The 16736-nt window shown below is 41.3% G+C and overlaps 1 protein-coding gene across 2 annotated transcripts in view; it reads left to right on the forward strand.

Moving 5' to 3' along the window:
- Mindy4 (MINDY lysine 48 deubiquitinase 4) overlaps window positions 1–16736 on the forward strand; it is a 116580-nt gene that overhangs the window by 11576 nt on the left and 88268 nt on the right. For both annotated transcript variants that reach the window (XM_047562067.1, XM_047562066.1), the window contains exons 4-5: window positions 8332–8578; window positions 13688–14115. In XM_047562067.1, coding sequence (XP_047418023.1) covers window positions 8332–8578; window positions 13688–14115 — 675 coding nt within the window. The remainder of the gene's footprint in view (window positions 1–8331; window positions 8579–13687; window positions 14116–16736) is intronic.

Raw genomic sequence — 16736 nt, forward strand, 5'->3', positions numbered from 1 at the left:
AGCAACATCTACACATATATGACTCACCCAGGCACCACAGCCTAGCCACCTTGATGTAAAATTTAACCACCCCAGGGGCACAACGCCATGGGAACGTATTCCCTATGGTACTGGAGGTCAGGAGTTAAAGTCTGTCTCACTGGGTGAACAGCAGGGTACCTGAGGGGGCCAGCTCCCTCTGGAGGCTCTGGAGGAAATTCCATTGCCTGTCCTTTCTCAGCTTCTGGAGGCCAGCCTTGCTCCTTGGCCCATGGTCCCTTCTTCCACCTTAAAACATGCCACATAGACCTCCGCTTGCACTGTTACAGCCCCTGACTTCACCACTGACTTTGATCTTCCCATCTCCTTCCAAGAAGGACTCTAGCAATGACACTGGGCCCACCCACTAATTCAGGGTGATCTCCCCATCTTAAGATCCTTTTTTTTTTTTTTTTTTTTTTTTTATTGTATACAAATGGGATACATGTTGTTTCTCTATTTGTACATGGAGTCAAGGCATACCATTTGTGTAATCATACGTTTACATAGGGCAATGATGTTTGATTATTTTTTTTTCCTTCCCCCCCACCCCTCCCACCCCTCTTTCCCCTCTATACAGTCCTTCTTTCCTTCATTCTTACCGCTCTCCTTATCCCTAACCCTAAACCTAACCCTAAACCTAATGCTAGCCCCTCCCACCCCATTATATGTCCTCATTGCTTATCAGCGAGATCATTTGTCCTTTAGTTTTTTGAGATTGGCTTATCTCACTTAGCATGATATTCTCCAATTTCATCCATTTGCCTGCATATGCCATAATTTTATCATTCTTCATTGCGGAGTAATATTCCATTGTATATATATGCCACAGTTTCTTTATCCATTCATCAACTGAAGGGCATCTAGGTTGGTTCCACAATCTGGCTATGGTGAATTGAGCAGCAATGAACATTGATGTGGCTGTATCTCTGTAGTATGCTGATTTTAAGTCCTTTGGGTATAGGCCAAGGAGTGGGATAGCTGGGTCAAATGGTGTTTCCATTCCAAGCTTTCTGAGGAATCTCCACACTGCTTTCCAGAGTGGCTGCACTAATTTGCAACCCCACCAGCAATGTATGAGTGTTCCTTTTTCACCACATCCTCGCCAACACCTATTGTTGCTTGTGTTCTTGATAATCGCCATTCTAATTGGGGTGAGATGAAATCTTAGGGTAGTTTTGATTTGCATTTCCCTTATTACTAGAGATGTTGAACATTTTTTCATATATCTGTTGATTACTTGTACATCTTCTTCTGTGAAGTGTCTGTTCATTTCCTTAGCCCATTTGTTGATTGGATTATTTGTATTCTTCGTGTAGAGTTTTTTGAGTTCTTTATGGATTCTGGAAATTAGCGCTCTATCAGAAGTATGGTTGGCAAAGATATTCTCCCACTCTGTAGGCTCTCTCTTCACACTGCTGATAGTTTCCTTTGCTGAGAGAAAGCTTTTTAGTTTGAATCTATCCCAGTTGTTGATTCTTGCTTTTATTTCTTGTGCTATGGGAGTCCTGTTAAGGAAGTCTGATCCTAAGCCAACAAGTTGAAGATTTGGACCTACTTTTTCTTCTATAAGATGCAGGGTCTCTGGTCTGATTCCGAGGTCATTGATCCATTTTGAGTTGAGTTTTGTGTAGGGTGAGAGATAGGGGTTTAATTTCATTCTATTGCATATGGTTTTCCAGTTTTCCCAGCACCATTTGTTGAAGAGGCTATCTTTTCTCCATTGCATATTTTTGGAACCTTTGTCTAGTATGAGAAAATTGTATTTATTTGGGTTTGTGTCCATGTCCTCTATTCTGTACCATTGATCTACCTGTCTATTTTGGTACCAATACCATGCCGTTTTTGTTACTATTGCTTTGTAGTAGAGTTGAAGATCTGGTATTGCAATACCCCCTGCTTCGCTCTTGCTACTGAGGATTGCTTTAGCTATTCTAGGTTTTTTATTCTTCCAGATGAATTTCATAATTGCTTGCTCTATTTCTGCAAGGTACATCATTGGGATTTTAATTGGAATTGCATTGAATCTGTATAGCACTTTAGGTAGTATAGCCATTTTGATAATATTAATTCTGCTATCCAGGAACATGGGAGATCTTTCCATCTTCTAAGGTTTTCTTTAATTTCTTTCTTTAGTGTTCTGTAGTTCTCATTGTAGAGGTCTTTCACCTCTTTTGTGAGATTGATTCCCAAGTATTTTATTTTTTTCGATGCTATTGTGAATGGGGTAGTTTTCCTAATTTCTCTTTCTGAATATTCATCACTTATGTATAAAAATGCATTGGATTTATGAGCATTGATCTTGTAACCTGCTACTTTACTGAATTCACTTATGAGTTCTAAAAGTTTTCTGGTGGAATTTCCAGGTTCCTCTAAATATATAATCATGTCATCAGCGAACAGGGATAGTTTGAGTTCTTCTTTTCCTATTCGTATCCCTTTAATTTCTTTGGTTTGTCTAATTGCTCTGGCTAGAGTCTTAAGGACGATGTTGAATAGAAGTGGTGAAAGAGGGCATCCCTGCCTTGTTCCAGTTTTTAGGGGGAACGCTTTCAGTTTTTCACCATTTAGAATGATATTGGCCATGGGCTTAGCGTCGATGGCCTTTATAATGTTAAGGAATGTTCCCACTACCCCAATTTTTTCTAGTGTTTTGAGCATGAAGGGATGCTGTATTTTATCGAATGCTTTTTCTGCATCTATTGAAATAATCATGTGATTCTTAACTTTAAGTCTGTTGATATGGTGAATGACATTTATTGATTTCCGAATGTTGAACCAACCTTGCATCCCTGGGATAAAACCCACTTGATTGTGGTGCACTATCTTTTTAATATATATTTGTATGCGATTTGCTAAAATTTTGTTGAGAATTTTTGCGTCGATGTTCATTAAGGATATTGGTCTGAAATTTTCTTTCCTTGATGTGTCTCTGTCTGGTTTAGGTATCAGGGTGATATTGGCTTCATAGAACGAGTTTGGGAGGGTTCCCTCCTCTTCTATTTCATGGAATACTTTGAGGAGTATTGGAATGAGCTCTTCTTTAAAGGTTTTGTAGAACTCGGCTGAGAACCCATCTGGTCCTGGACTTTTCTTTGTTGGTAGGCTTTTGATGACCTCTTCTATTTCATTGCTTGAAATTGGTTTATTTAAGTTGTGTATGTCCTCCTCGTTCAGTTTAGGTAATTCATATGTTTCTAGAAATTTGTTGATGTCTTCGAGGTTTTCTGTTTTGTTGGAGTATAGATTTTCGAAATAGCTTCTAATTATGTTTTGTATTTCACTCGTGTCTGTTGTGATGTTTCCTTGTTCATTCCGAATTTTAGTAATTTGAGTTTTCTCCCTCTTTCTCTTTGTTAGTGTGGCTAAGGGTTTATCAATTTTATTTATTTTTTTCAAAGAACCAACTATTTATTTTGTTAATTTTTCCAATTGTTTCTTTTGTTTCGATTTCATTGATTTCGGCTCTGATTTTAACTATTTCCTGTCTTCTACTACTTTTGGTATTGGTCTGCTCTTCTTTTTCTAGCGCCTTGAGCTGTAGTGTTAAGACGTTTATTTGTTGATTTCTACTTCTTTTTTTGAATGCGCCCCATGAAATAAATCTTCCTCTAAGTACTGCTTTCATAGTGTCCCAGAGATTTTGATATGATGTGTCTTTGTTCTCGTTTACTTCTAAGAATTTTTTTATTTCCCTCCTGATGTCTTCTGTTATCCATTCATCATATAATAGTATATTATTTAATCTCCAGGTATTGGAGAAGTTTCTGTTTTTTATTCTGTCATTTATTTTTAATTTCAATCCATTATGATCTGATAGAGTACAAGGTAGTATCTCTATCTTCTTGTATTTGCTAACAGTAGCTTTGTGGCATAAAATATGGTCTATTTTAGAGAATGATCCATGTGCTGCTGAGAAGAAAGTGTATTCATTCTTTGTTGGATGGTATATTCTATATATGTCCGTTAAGTCTAAATTGTTGATTGTGTTGTTGAGATCTATAGTTTCTTTATTCAATTTTTGTTTGGACGATCTATCCAGTGGTGAGAGAGGTGTGTTAAAATCGCCTAGTATTATTGTGTGGTGGTCTATTTGATTTCTGTAATTGAGAAGGACTTGTTTGACGTACGTGGATGAGCCAATGTTCGGGGCATAGATATTTATGATTGTTATGTCTTGCTGATTTATGCTTCCCTTAAGCAGCATGTAATGTCCTTCTTTATCCCTTCTGACTAGTTTTGGTTTGAAGTCCACATTATCTGAAATGAGGATGGATACTCCAGCTTTTTTGCTGTGTCCGTGTGCATGGTATGTTTTTCCCCATCCTTTCACCTTTAGTCTATGGGTGTCTCTTTCTATGAGATGAGTCTCTTGCAGGCAGCATATTGTTGGATTTTTCTTTTTAATCCAATCTGCCAGTCTATGTCTTTTGATTGATGAGTTCAGGCCATTAACATTCAGGGTTTTTATTGTGATATGATTTGTATTCCCAGTCAATTGACTCATATTTGTTTTTGACATGATTTGGTTTCTCCTTTATTTGGCTATTCCTTTAGGCTAGCGCCTCCTGTTGCTGATTTGCATCGTTGTTTTTCATCTCTTCCTTATGGAATATTTTGCTGAGAATGTTCTGTAATGCTGGCTTTCTTTTTGTAAATTCCTTTAGCCTTTGTTTATCATGGAAGGATCTTATTTCATCGTCAAATTTGAAGGTAAGTTTTGCTGGGTATAAGCTTCTTGGTTGGCATCTGTTTTCTTTCAGGGCTTGGTATATGTTGTTCCAGGCCCTTCTAGCTTTTAGGGTCTGGATTGAAAAATCTGCTGATATTCTTATTGGTTTCCCTCTGAATGTAATTTGATTCTTTTCTCTCGCGGCCTTTAAAATTCTGTCTTTATGTTGTATGTTAGGTATTTTCATAATAATGTGCCTTGGTGTGGGTCTGTTGTAATTTTGTATGTTTGGAGTTCTATAAGCCTCTTGTACTTGGTTTTCCATTTCATTCTTCAGATTTGGGAAATTTTCTGATATTATTTCATTGAATAGATTGTTCATTCCTTTGGTTTGTTTCTCTAAGCCTTCCTCAATCCCAATAATTCTCAAATTTGGCCTTTTCAGGATATCCCATAATTCTTGTAGATTTTGTTCATGATTTCTTACCATCTTCTCTGTTTGACCAACTTTGTTTTCAAGATTAAATAATTTGTCTTCAATGTCTGAGGTTCTGTCTTCTAGGTGTTCTATCCTATTGGTTATGCTTTCTATGGAGTTTTTAACTTTGTTTATTGTTTCCTTCATTTCAAGTATTTCAGTTTGCTTTTTTTTCAGTATCTCTAACTCTTTATTGAAATGATCTTTTGCTTCCTGTATTTGGTCTTTTAACTGTTGATTGGTGCGATCATTTAATGCCTGCATTTGCTCTTTCATCTCCTCCTTCAATGCCTGCATTTGCTCTTTCATCTCCTCTTTTGCTTCCCTGATCATTTTAATTACGTACATTCTGAACTCCCTTTCTGACATTTCTTCTGCTGTGCTGTCATTGGGTTTTATTGATGTAGTATCTAGGTTTGTTCGGGGCATTTTCTTCCCTTGTTTTCTCATATTGGTCAGCTGTCAGTGGGACCCTGTGGCTCTATTTCAGTCTGAGTCTCTCAATGCCTCCCCTTCTTAACTCCTGGGTTCTGGAGCGACTGGGGGTGCAGTCACCCTCTAGGCCGCCATCTTGGATCGCCCCGTGGAAAGAGCCTGCGGCCGGAGTGGGCAGAGCCGCCTGAAGAGGTCTCTGGCTGCCCTACCCTGATCCCAGAGGCTGCTTGCGGATCGAAGCTCTCCGTTGGTTCGGGGGCTTGTGGCTGGTTCTATGTAGAAAGCCTCTCACTGGGCAGTCTGCTCTGAGAAGCTAGCTTTGAAAGGCACCTCCCACTGCAGGGGTCCAGGCTACTTGGGGAAGTCTCTGGCTGCCCTATCCTGGTCCCTGAACCTGCTTGCGAGCCGGAGTGCGCTGCGCTGCGCTGGCTCTGGGACTTGGGGCTTGTTCTGGTCAGAAAGGCCCTCACTAGGGGGCCGCTCCGAGAACCTGGAGAAGCTGGCTGTGTGGGCGGGGCCCACCGCCGGAGTCTTAAGATCCTTAATATTGCTGCAGTATGTCACCTGACCTGGTAAAAGGACACACAGACACACACATTCATAATTATATGGTCCCTTTCACCATGTCAGTTGACAGATTAATAGATTCCAGAGAGTAGGATGGAGACACCTTTGGAAAACATCATTATTTAGTTTCTCAAACTCTGTTTCAATTATCTCTGTGATGGGACCCTGCTATTTCTTCTAGAGGCTAAGAGAATGGATCACTTTGGGATGCAGAACACTTACACTTCAAAATGCCTAACTTAAATTCTGTGATTCCTTGGGTTCAGGTGCTTACTTTGTTTGATTTTCTTAAACACAGGGGATAGTATTATAAAAGGCTCTTAAACACTGTAGAATTCGGTGGAATCTGAAAGATAAGGTCTCTTGGAAGGAAACTCTGTGAACTGGAGAACAGTTACACTAATTTCAACCCTCATACCCTACATGCAGTCACCAATAGTGGGATTAACCTACAACTGTCATACACAGCATGGTCTGACTTCTAGGAAATGGGTCTTCCAATTGGCAGGAAAGCATTTTCTTTCCTAAGGAAAGCTGAATCTCAGGGCATGGGTACCAGGCTGCTAAAGGGCAGGGACCATCAAAAACAACTCAGTCAAGGCTTCAGATGTGAAAGGTCCTGAGGGTGGAATGAAGAAGGTGGCCTCTCCTTCAAAGGCATTTATTCAGCTAGGAAATTAAATATTTCTGATAACTGTATCAGAAAAAAAAAAAAAAAAAAGCAGCAACAAAATGGTTGGAAAGCAGTTGAAGTTCCTGAGTTCATCTAGTTTTTGCACCTGTGTGTTCTCCTTCATTCCTTCTTCCCTGCCATTTTCTTTGAGCTCTGTCAGCAACTCTTTTTCCCTAGTGATGTTGGACGCTTTGCCCCCTTCCTGCCCTGTGGCAAGGGTCTCAGTTCACATTCCCTTCCCCTTTCCCTGCATAACTCCTGTGGGCTCTGCCTTGGTCTCTAGGCCTCTGGTCTTCTCTGTGAATCAGTCCTTGAACTGAAGTGGTGAAATGTTTTTAACAAAACAAGTGCCGCCAGGCCACTCCCCACAGCTTTTAGGAGAAAACCCCAACTCCTTAGGATAGTTTACAAAACCCCACCCATGACCAGCCCCACTGCGCACCTGAGCATATCCTGCAAGCTGGGGCCTGGGGCTCTCTCTTGGGGTCTCCTACTTACTTGATCCCTTGACTCAGGGGCACCCTTCCCTGGAAGCCCTTCTGCATTTCACCAGGTGGGCTCCAGTCCCTTCTTCTACTTGCCATGTCCCCGTGACAGCATGCATGACTATGGCTATCATGTGTGACCCAGGGCTTGACATAGAGTCGGTATTAGTACCTGTCCCTGCCAGTATAGAAAATAGGCAAGCCTGCCAGGAGATCGCTGGCTCCAGAGCTGTCCCAGGTGAGGTTCGTCTTTACCTGGGTCTCTTGCTTTGTCTTTGGGTTCTTTATCTCTTGTTCTTTCTCACTTCCTGTTTGCTATTACTGTCACCTTTTTTTGTTCTTTTTTTTTTGTAGTTGTAGATGGACACAATGCCTTTATTTTATTTGCTATTTTTATGTGGTGCTAAGGATTGAACCCAGTGCCTCACACATGCTAGGCAAGCACTCTGTGACTGAGCTACAGCCCCAGCCCTGTCACCTTCTTTTGCTCTCTCTCTCTCTCTCACATACAAACACATACACACACACACACACCACATACACACCACACATACACACATACGAGTTCTCTCTCTCTCTCTCTCTCAAGAAAAGAAGCCATAGGCACACCTGCCCAACCTTCCCTTAACAGTTGGTAAATGCCAAATTCACCACAAGCTTTCTCAGTCCCCTCAGAGGACTGCTGTGGGGCTGTATCACAGGCCTCTGGTTTCCCTCTATCACACAGGCCCAGAAGACCAGGGATGCCCTTTAGCTGTAAGGCCTTGAGGGTTCCTATCATGGATCATCATCTCTGGTTTTATTTGTTTGATTGCTTGTCTTATTTTGTAAGCTGAACTTGCTTTGATACCAAAGTATTTCCTGTTCTTCACCTTTCACAATAAAGCTAGGGATCAGCATCTATTTATGAATGGGCTTGCTCCAGTGACTGTTGAATGTGGATTTTATTGTTGTGAACGATTCCTCCCGGAGAGTCTGTTTTAATGGAAATGTTCCTTTGCAGACACAAAAATCTTGATGGGGATGTACTTGGTAATTTTGTATCATCTAAAAGGACCCCACACAAAAGTAAGCCTGTGAACGTGGTCCCAGGTGAAAACCCTGCTTTGGTGTCTGCGTGGGAGAGGATGGACAAGCTTCACTCTTCAGAGACTTCCATGGACGTGAAGAAGACAGGAGAGAAGACCAGGCCAAAGTCCGGTCTGATCGTCCGAGGCATGATGGCTGGTCCCATTGCCAGTTCCACACAGGTGGGGCTTTTTCTCTTGTTGTTATCATGGGGAGCAAGAACTGGGCCTAAGGTACTGCCTGGGCTTATTAGGGCAGCCTCAGGACAGCCCAAGAAGGGGGCATCTGTGAGCGGGAAGAGAAGAATACCTGCCTCTGTTCTCTCCCTGCCGCTATGGACAGTGACCCATGGATTCTTGGGCAGGCTTCATCTCCTTCCCCTCCCTCAGTTTACCTATCTTTTCAATAGGCTGTACAGCCCGATTTTCTATTTCTTTATGGAATGAAAACATACAATTCCATTTTTGTAATCCAGGAGTGGGGGGGACCTATCCAAGTCCAAAGAATATTTTCTTTAAAAAGATGATAGCTAAAAGGGATATACTCTCAGTTGTTCTGACCTTATTTTTTTCCTCTTTTAAAAAATTCTAAAAATTAGCATGATCTCCTTGAAGGAAGGACTGTGTATGTTCTCATCAGACAGGGAGACTACACCGAATGAGATAACATATTGTAAGAGGAATTTGCAAAACATTAAGTAACAGGAAAGCAAAGCGACAGCAAACAACAGACTCCAGGTAGAGCATCAGTCTTGTCAGAAAGCTGGAGCAGATGCAAAGAGCTCCGTGGCCTGAGCCCTGCCCGCTCACTCACCTGTGTGAGTGTGGGTATGACTGGACATGTTGTTTAGGATGAGGACAGAAAGAAGTGGGTCCTCTCTCTGCCTCTGCCTTGGTCCCTTGGGATCTTTCATCAAGGTTTTTATTTCTCCTGGCCTTGGTCTCTTGTCAGGCAGGTATCTGAGGCCCCCTCAGGCTCTGGGATTTCAGTAATCCTAGGATCATGCATCTGGGTGTCTAGATCAAGGGAGAGAGTTTGCTTCCCTCTGTGGGGTTCAGGCCACACCTTGATGTCACGTGCCATCCTAGGTGACTTGTTGAAGAGAGAGATTCATAAACTGCTCTGTGTCCAGAGCAAAGGGACTAGGAGGGTGAAGAGTTTGGAGAAAACTGTAAGATGGAGATGCTTAATCTTGTGAAGAGAAGTCTCACTGGCAGAATGGAAGAGATTTCTTTAAATATGAAGGCAGGAATAGCCTCCTGCCTAGACCCAGGATGGCATATATGTGACTTTTGGACTAAGTCTCTGTGGCGCTGTGCCTATGGCAGATATTACTAGTTGACTTCAGTTCTCTCTCTCTCTCTCTCATCAACCATGGATGAGACTTCAGGACCTCCTTGGTATCTTGAGATAGTTGCTATCAACACATGGACTAGAGTTTCATCTTTGATGAATCTATTGTCCTTCTTGGGTTTAGTCCGTAAGCCTCCTGAGAGCAGGGGACTCCATCACAGTGGCATGGAGCACTAGTTGTGTGCTTGCTGGCCTTTGTGGAATTGAGTGGTATAGACTGGCCTGGTGGCTCCAGAGAACACAGCTGGCCCTGTGGGTCTGAGGGTCTCTCTGTTAGTTGGAGCTGCTCATCAGTGGATCAGGTTGTTTTGGAAGGGACTAGACTAATTGTGTGAAGGGCAAGCTTTTAGTTCATTTGACGTGGAGATGGGGACTTATCTGGTTGAGAGTTTAGACCATGGCATTAGTTCTGGGACTTTCCAGCCTCAGTATCTCTTAAATATTCTTAGAATTACTGAGGAACCCAAGAGCTTTTGTTTATATGAATTGTGTCTACTGACATTTACTATTAGAAAGTAACACTGAGAAGTTAAAAATGTTTAGTTATTAAATCATTAAAACAACAGTAGTGAAGGTATTATATTTAACACAGTGTATCTTTTTAATGAAAACGTGATATTTTCCAAAAATGAAAAATAATTATTGAGATGAATAACATTGTTTTACATTTTTTTTTTCCAAAGCTCTTTATTGTCTGGCTTATAGAACACAGTTCAAGCCTCATATTTGCTTCTGTATCTTTATCTGTTACAATGAAGTGTTTTAGTTGAGGTATATGAAGAAAAATTGGCCACAGAGAAACTGTCGGAAAAGGGAAACATATTTTAATAGCCTTTTCAGAAAACTAGGGGATTTTTCTTTGATGTTACCCTAAAACTATACAAACTATAGTTTCTTTCCTTTGCGGGAGGGTACAGGAACAATTTACCACTGAGCTACATCCCTAGCCCAGTTTTTAAATTTTTAAAAAATATTTTGAGATAGGGCCTTCCTAAGTTGCTGAACCTGGCCTTAAACTTGAGATCCTCTTGCCTAAGCCTCCTGAGATGCTGGGATTATAGGTGAACATCACTGTGCCCAGAAAAACTATAGCTTTTTAATATGGAATTGTAAACCGTATCAATGAACTTTTTATACTGTATCAATTTCCATTGGTCTGTCTTGCACTTTGAATCTTTTGCCCCTGCATGATTCATTCAGGAACACGATGCATTAGTCATTTGGAAAATATTGGTTACTGAGTTATACGGATCTTCCAAATGTGGACATATGTCATTATAGAAAAAAAAAAATCACATTTGATATCACCATCCAACTCATGAAGAGTTTTTAAGTGTTGTGAAGCCCTCTAGCTCACAGTGGCTGATACAAGTTTTCCAAAATGCCAGTTTGTACCTGGCAGCTTATATTTTATCACTGACTACAATGCACCATTTGTTTGCCTTGATGTGACAGGCTCAATTTATTTTTCAAGACACGCCTGCCAAATACCCAAGTCTGAATCACCAGTCTGTCAGTGATTCCGTGAAAATCAGCAAGTTCGCTCACACTTTAGATGGACACCCAAGCATTGACCACCATCCTTCATACTTGGCAGAACATGGAGGCAGAGCTCCCGTTTTGTCACATGGAATGTGGAAAAGGCATGTGTCATTCTGTCTAGATTGAATAAAGTCAATAATATTTATGTTTCAGCATGGGTGTTCTTAAGTGAAATTAGCATTTCGTTTATCCATTTTTATTGCAAGCAGGTGGCAGGGGAGAATACCTTGAACATTAGTGAAATTTGGTGGTGCTGCCTTGATTCATGCTCAGGACCAGCAGTTTTCCTCACTACTGCTTTGCACACAAAGTCAACACCCTGAAAAAGGCCAAAATAGTACTGTCTCAGTCATTTTTCTGTTGCTCTAATAAAATACATAATGCTGGGTAATTTATAAAGAAAAAAGGTTTGTCTGTTTAGCTCAGAGTTTTGGAGACTGGGAATCCAAGATCAGGCACAGGCCTATCTGCTTGGGCCTTCTGGCTGCATCATGACAAGGCACGTGGCATTGAGACAGGAGCACAGGTGGGGGAGGCAGGCTGCAATCATGGAAGAGGGATTCAGAGGAGGGGCCAGGCTCCCTTACAACAATTAATTCTTGCAGGAACTAATCCAGTTCCACGAGACCTGCACCCATCCCTTACGAGGGTGGTGCCCCTGTGACCTCATTACCTCCTCCCACCACCTCAACACCACCACACTGGGGACCAAGCTGCCAGCACAGGAACCTTTGGGGGACACACTGAAACCATAGACAAATCACAGTAATTACTATGAAGGGGTCGGTGGATACCACTTTGAGGACCAGTGGACCAGATGGTCACCAAGGCCCTGTCCCACCTTGGCATCCCTAGCCAGTCAGCGTAGTGCTGTTGAGATGCCCTCGTAACTGTGAGGTGAGGGAGGTGATTGGACCCACTGTACTGTCCGGTGTTTCTGCAAACTTCTCCTTTTGGTAATTGTTCTGGAAGGTGGGGTTTTCTCCTGGGGTCTCTGAATCCTGTGAAGGACATGGAAGGATGGGTTTCTGTTGAGTTTCCCCAGATTTCCTGGAAGGTGTTTTGTGCTTTGGCTATATTCATTGGTTTCTCAAGAGAACAGAGCCAAAGAGTGCCAGGTATTTCATCATTTTTTACTCCTACATCAGTTCTGCACTTAGGGGTAAAATAAAAGGCCAGAAGTTTGAGTCTCCTTGGGAATGGTGACTAATGTCTCACTCTGTGCAGGGGAGGATGCTCCGGGCAGCTTTTGGAGCAGGTTTATAGTGTCTGGTAATTTCCACTAGGTCAGAATGCTACAAAATTAGCTCTCCTTATTCCAGCCCAGGCTGCCATTTGGCCCTGAATTATTTCTGGAAATGCCACGAGGTCCTAAAATCTAAATCAAGGAAAAGCCCCGTAGTTTTATATTTATCTCTATCCACCCAATGCTTCATGATAGCAGTTCCCATTTCCTTAGTTAATCATCCATAGGGAAGCAAGGACATTTCAGCTGACTCTGTTGGAATTTCTTCATTTCAAAAACTAAGCATATCTTGAGCATTTGTAAGGTATTGACTATTGAGCTGAGAGCTCAAAAGGGAGGGAAGAATGGCCTGTGCCACTCCTGAGCTCCTGTTAGGGCTTGTTGACACCAGATGGAAATGGGGTAAATGAGGGAGCAGTGAACTCTTGTTGACTGCGGTGTACGGGGCTCCATGCTAGAGCCTCATTTCATCTGCACCACGATCTCACAGGAGGTAAGTACCGCTGGCCCCACTTCCCTCACCCAAAGCTTGTGGGCCTGCTGCATCTTGAGATTTTGAAGACTTCTTTGATTTTGGCAAGGAAGCTCCATGCCTGGACCACAACCACCTAATGCTGGTAGCAGGATTTGCAGTAGTATCCCATAAGCAAGTACACAAGTCTTTCTGCAGCTGAGCTTATGAGTCACACTTAAAAAAGACTAGAAGCAACCTCACAACTGTTGAAAAGCATTTGCCACAGGATTCCAAAAGGAACTTTCATTTTCCAAGGTTTTGGGATTTAGAAATGGCAGGTGGTGTACTGAGGACTGGTTATGTTACAGGTGAGAATAGGGGGGACAGAGAAGTTCATTAACCGCCACAGGTGACCCAGCAGGTAGTTGGGCATGCAGGAATTAGAAACTAGAGTGGCAGCTTTCCCTGTCCCCCAACCTGTCCCCATCAGGGGTGTGGAGGAGGCCCAGGTGCTCTGGGTTTGTGCAGGTGGGGTGGGTCAGGCTGGGCATCATGGCAGGAGTGGGGTCCAAAAGATAGGTAGGATTTTAAGAGAAGGAGTGGGTGATGGGAACAGCCATTCCTGGGGGAGGGACCATCATGGGCAAATGGTCCTTTAGAAGGGAACCCTAAGTGCTTCTATCCTTCCTGCCTCAGGATCCTTTACGGAAACGCTCTCTGAGGCGATCTCTGGCCTCCAGCAGCAAGACCCATTCCCAGGAGGAAGAGAGTGGGAAGGTGCCTGAGCTCTGCACCCTCACCCCAACCTGTGCAGCCCCACAGAACAACCCAACTTCCAGCAAAGACTCAGTCTCCAGGAGCCCCCGGGGCCCGCCGAGTGAACTGTCTGCAGAAAAGCACAAGGCCACTCCTAGCAGCCCTCCCCAGCCTCCCCACACAGGACTGTCCCAGCAGGACAGGGCCAGGCCAAGAGGTTCTTCAGAGGACAGCCCAGCAGTGGACGGCCCCACGGAGGAGGAGAGGTCGCCCACGAAGTTGTACCTGCCTGGTGGGTATTCCAGGGTGACCCAGGAGAGACTGGAAAGAGCCTTCAAGCGGCAGAGCAGCCAGCCCCCGCTTCTCAGGTGAGCACGCCACGCAAAGGTGATGCCTTTTCAAGGAGAAGTGCCACATCTCACGTGTCACCCAGCCTCTGATGGCTTCCAGGGGCTCCTCTTATCCTTACCAGCCTATGGAGTAGGCAGGGCAGGGTTGATTGCAGTCAACCAGGAAGGGAATGGAGCCCAGAGGTTGCACATCTGGGAAGCCTCAGGGCAGGGGTGGTCTCCATGGTCCTTCTCACCTCTTCCCAGAGCAGAAGAACCTTCAGCAGATGGTGCCCAAATGTGCAGTGACACAGGTGACTGTCCTGGGTGAGCGATGTTGCTTGTGTTTCTAGACACAGCCATGAATCATATTCTATCAGGCTTCTTTCAGGCATTATTTTTATTGCTTTTGTCCTATTCGTTTTTATTTTTTCACAACAGTCTGCATAATTCCTACATTGATTGATTTTTTTTTTGTAAGGCAATCTTACACTCCTGGAATAAACCCCACTTGGTTATGATGATCTCTTCCTTTATCATTGGGTTTGATTTATTCATATACTTCGTAGGGTTTTTGTGCACAAGTTCAGGAAGGAAATTGACTAACGGATTTCTCCCCTGCCTCTGGGATTCTGGCACAGAGTTACGTGAGCAGTGGTCGCTGCTTTTCTATTCTCTTGAAGAGTTAGTGTAAAGTTCCTCTTACTGCTTCCTTCAATACCAAAGAGGACTTCTGCAAGGTTTTACATAATGTATTCAAGTGAACGTTTCTGATTTTTCTATTTCTTATTGTGTCAGTTTGGGCAAATTATATTTTTTTCAAGGAATTTGACAATTTTATCTATATTTTAAATTTATTGGTGTAAAATTATGTAATTGCAATATGTTCTTATTACTTTAAAGTATATAAGCTCCACAAGGATGTGTTTCATTTCTGACATGTGTAATTTGTGTTCTCTCCCTCTTTCTCTTGACTAATCTTACTAGGAGTTTATCACTTGTATAATGTTTTCAAAGAACCACCTTTTGCTTTATGTGTTTGTTTTCTATTCCATTGATTTTGGCTGTTTTAAAATATTATCTCCTTCATTCTACTTTCTTTGAGTTTAATTTGTTATTATTTTCTAGTTTATTGTTTTGGATCTTTAATAACTGATTCTCAACTTTCTTCTTTCCTAATATATTTTAAGGCTACAAATTTCCCTCTATCTAATGATTTGTATACAGAGCCCACAAGTTAATATGTTATATATTCATGTAATTTAGCTAAAATATGTCCTCATTCCCATTGTGATTTCTTCTTTGAGCCAGGGATTATTTATATATATGTTGATTAACTCTAAACATTAGTGGGTATTTTTCTGGTCACCTTTTTGTATTTTATTTCTAGCTTGTTTCTACTCTGGAGATATATATGTATTCTTTACCATTTCAATTCTTTGATATATCTGTTGAGATTTCCTTGTGGAACAGTCTATATTTATATCCTATTTCAAAAGCACCGTGTACTTAAGTTTTTAATCTGGTGTGCTTTTAAACATTTTAGTTGGAATAGTTATTACGTTTACATTTTTCTTTTGCTTGAAAAACTCTCCTTAGTATTACATTTTTTGAGCTAATTTTTGTTTGAAAGTGTTTTTGTTTTACCTTTATTGTTGAAGGTAGTTTTAATGGCTGAAGAATTCTAGATGGGTGGTATTTATTTTTTAGCATTTTATGTCATTTCATCTTTTTAGACTTTTACCATTAAGGCTGGTAAGTCAGTTCAGCTATATTGCTCTTTGAGAGGTAATGCATTTTTTTTTTTAAACTTCCGACTACTCTCCTGTCTCCAGCTTCTTCTAAAAAAATTCCTTTTTCTTACTTTGATTTTCAGCAGTTTGACAGTGATGTAGTTTTCTTTCATGTTTCCACTTGGGATAGGTAGAGCTTCCTGAAGTTGTGGGTTGATATTTTACATCAGTTTTGAAAAATTATTGTTTATTAGCATTTTAAATACTGTTTTTGTTTCATCCTTTCTTTTTTCTCCTGGGACTTTAGTTACACATATAATAGATCATTTTACTGTGTTTATTTTCTCTAACTTTTTAATATTATTTCCTGTTTTTTTTTCTCATTTTTTTCTTTCTCTCTGTACTTCTGTCAAGCAGTTTCTTTTGCTCTACTTTCCAGTTCCTGTTTCTTCTCTTCTGTAATGTCTAATATGACATTAAACTTATCAAATACATTTTCAGTTATTTTATTTTTCCATTTTTGAATTTTTATTAAAAAAGATTTCCATCCTTTTTGAAACTTCTCATCTCCTTTATTTTAAGGAGCATATTATTATCTTAAAATTCCAGTTACCTAGTAACTCTGATATCTGAGTCAACTCTGAGTCTGCTGTAATTGCCAACTTTTCTTTTGCATTGTGATAATTTTGTCCTATTCCTTTGTGTTTCTGATAACTTTTTGATTGAATTCCAAACATTGCTTATGTGTAATTGTAAAGGCTTTGGTTAACGTTACCTTCCTCTAAGAGCATTTAATTTCCTTTTGGTAGGTAGTGATCTCTTGCTAGTCCTAGACTCTGTAAAATATCTTCTCTCATTTTGTTATTTGTCTAATAACTTTGTCACATCATTTATTGAACAGAAATCTTTAATTTTGACATAACCAAA

The sequence above is a fragment of the Sciurus carolinensis genome, chromosome 8, assembly GCF_902686445.1.
Source record: "Sciurus carolinensis chromosome 8, mSciCar1.2, whole genome shotgun sequence".
NCBI lineage: Eukaryota > Metazoa > Chordata > Mammalia > Rodentia > Sciuridae > Sciurus > Sciurus carolinensis.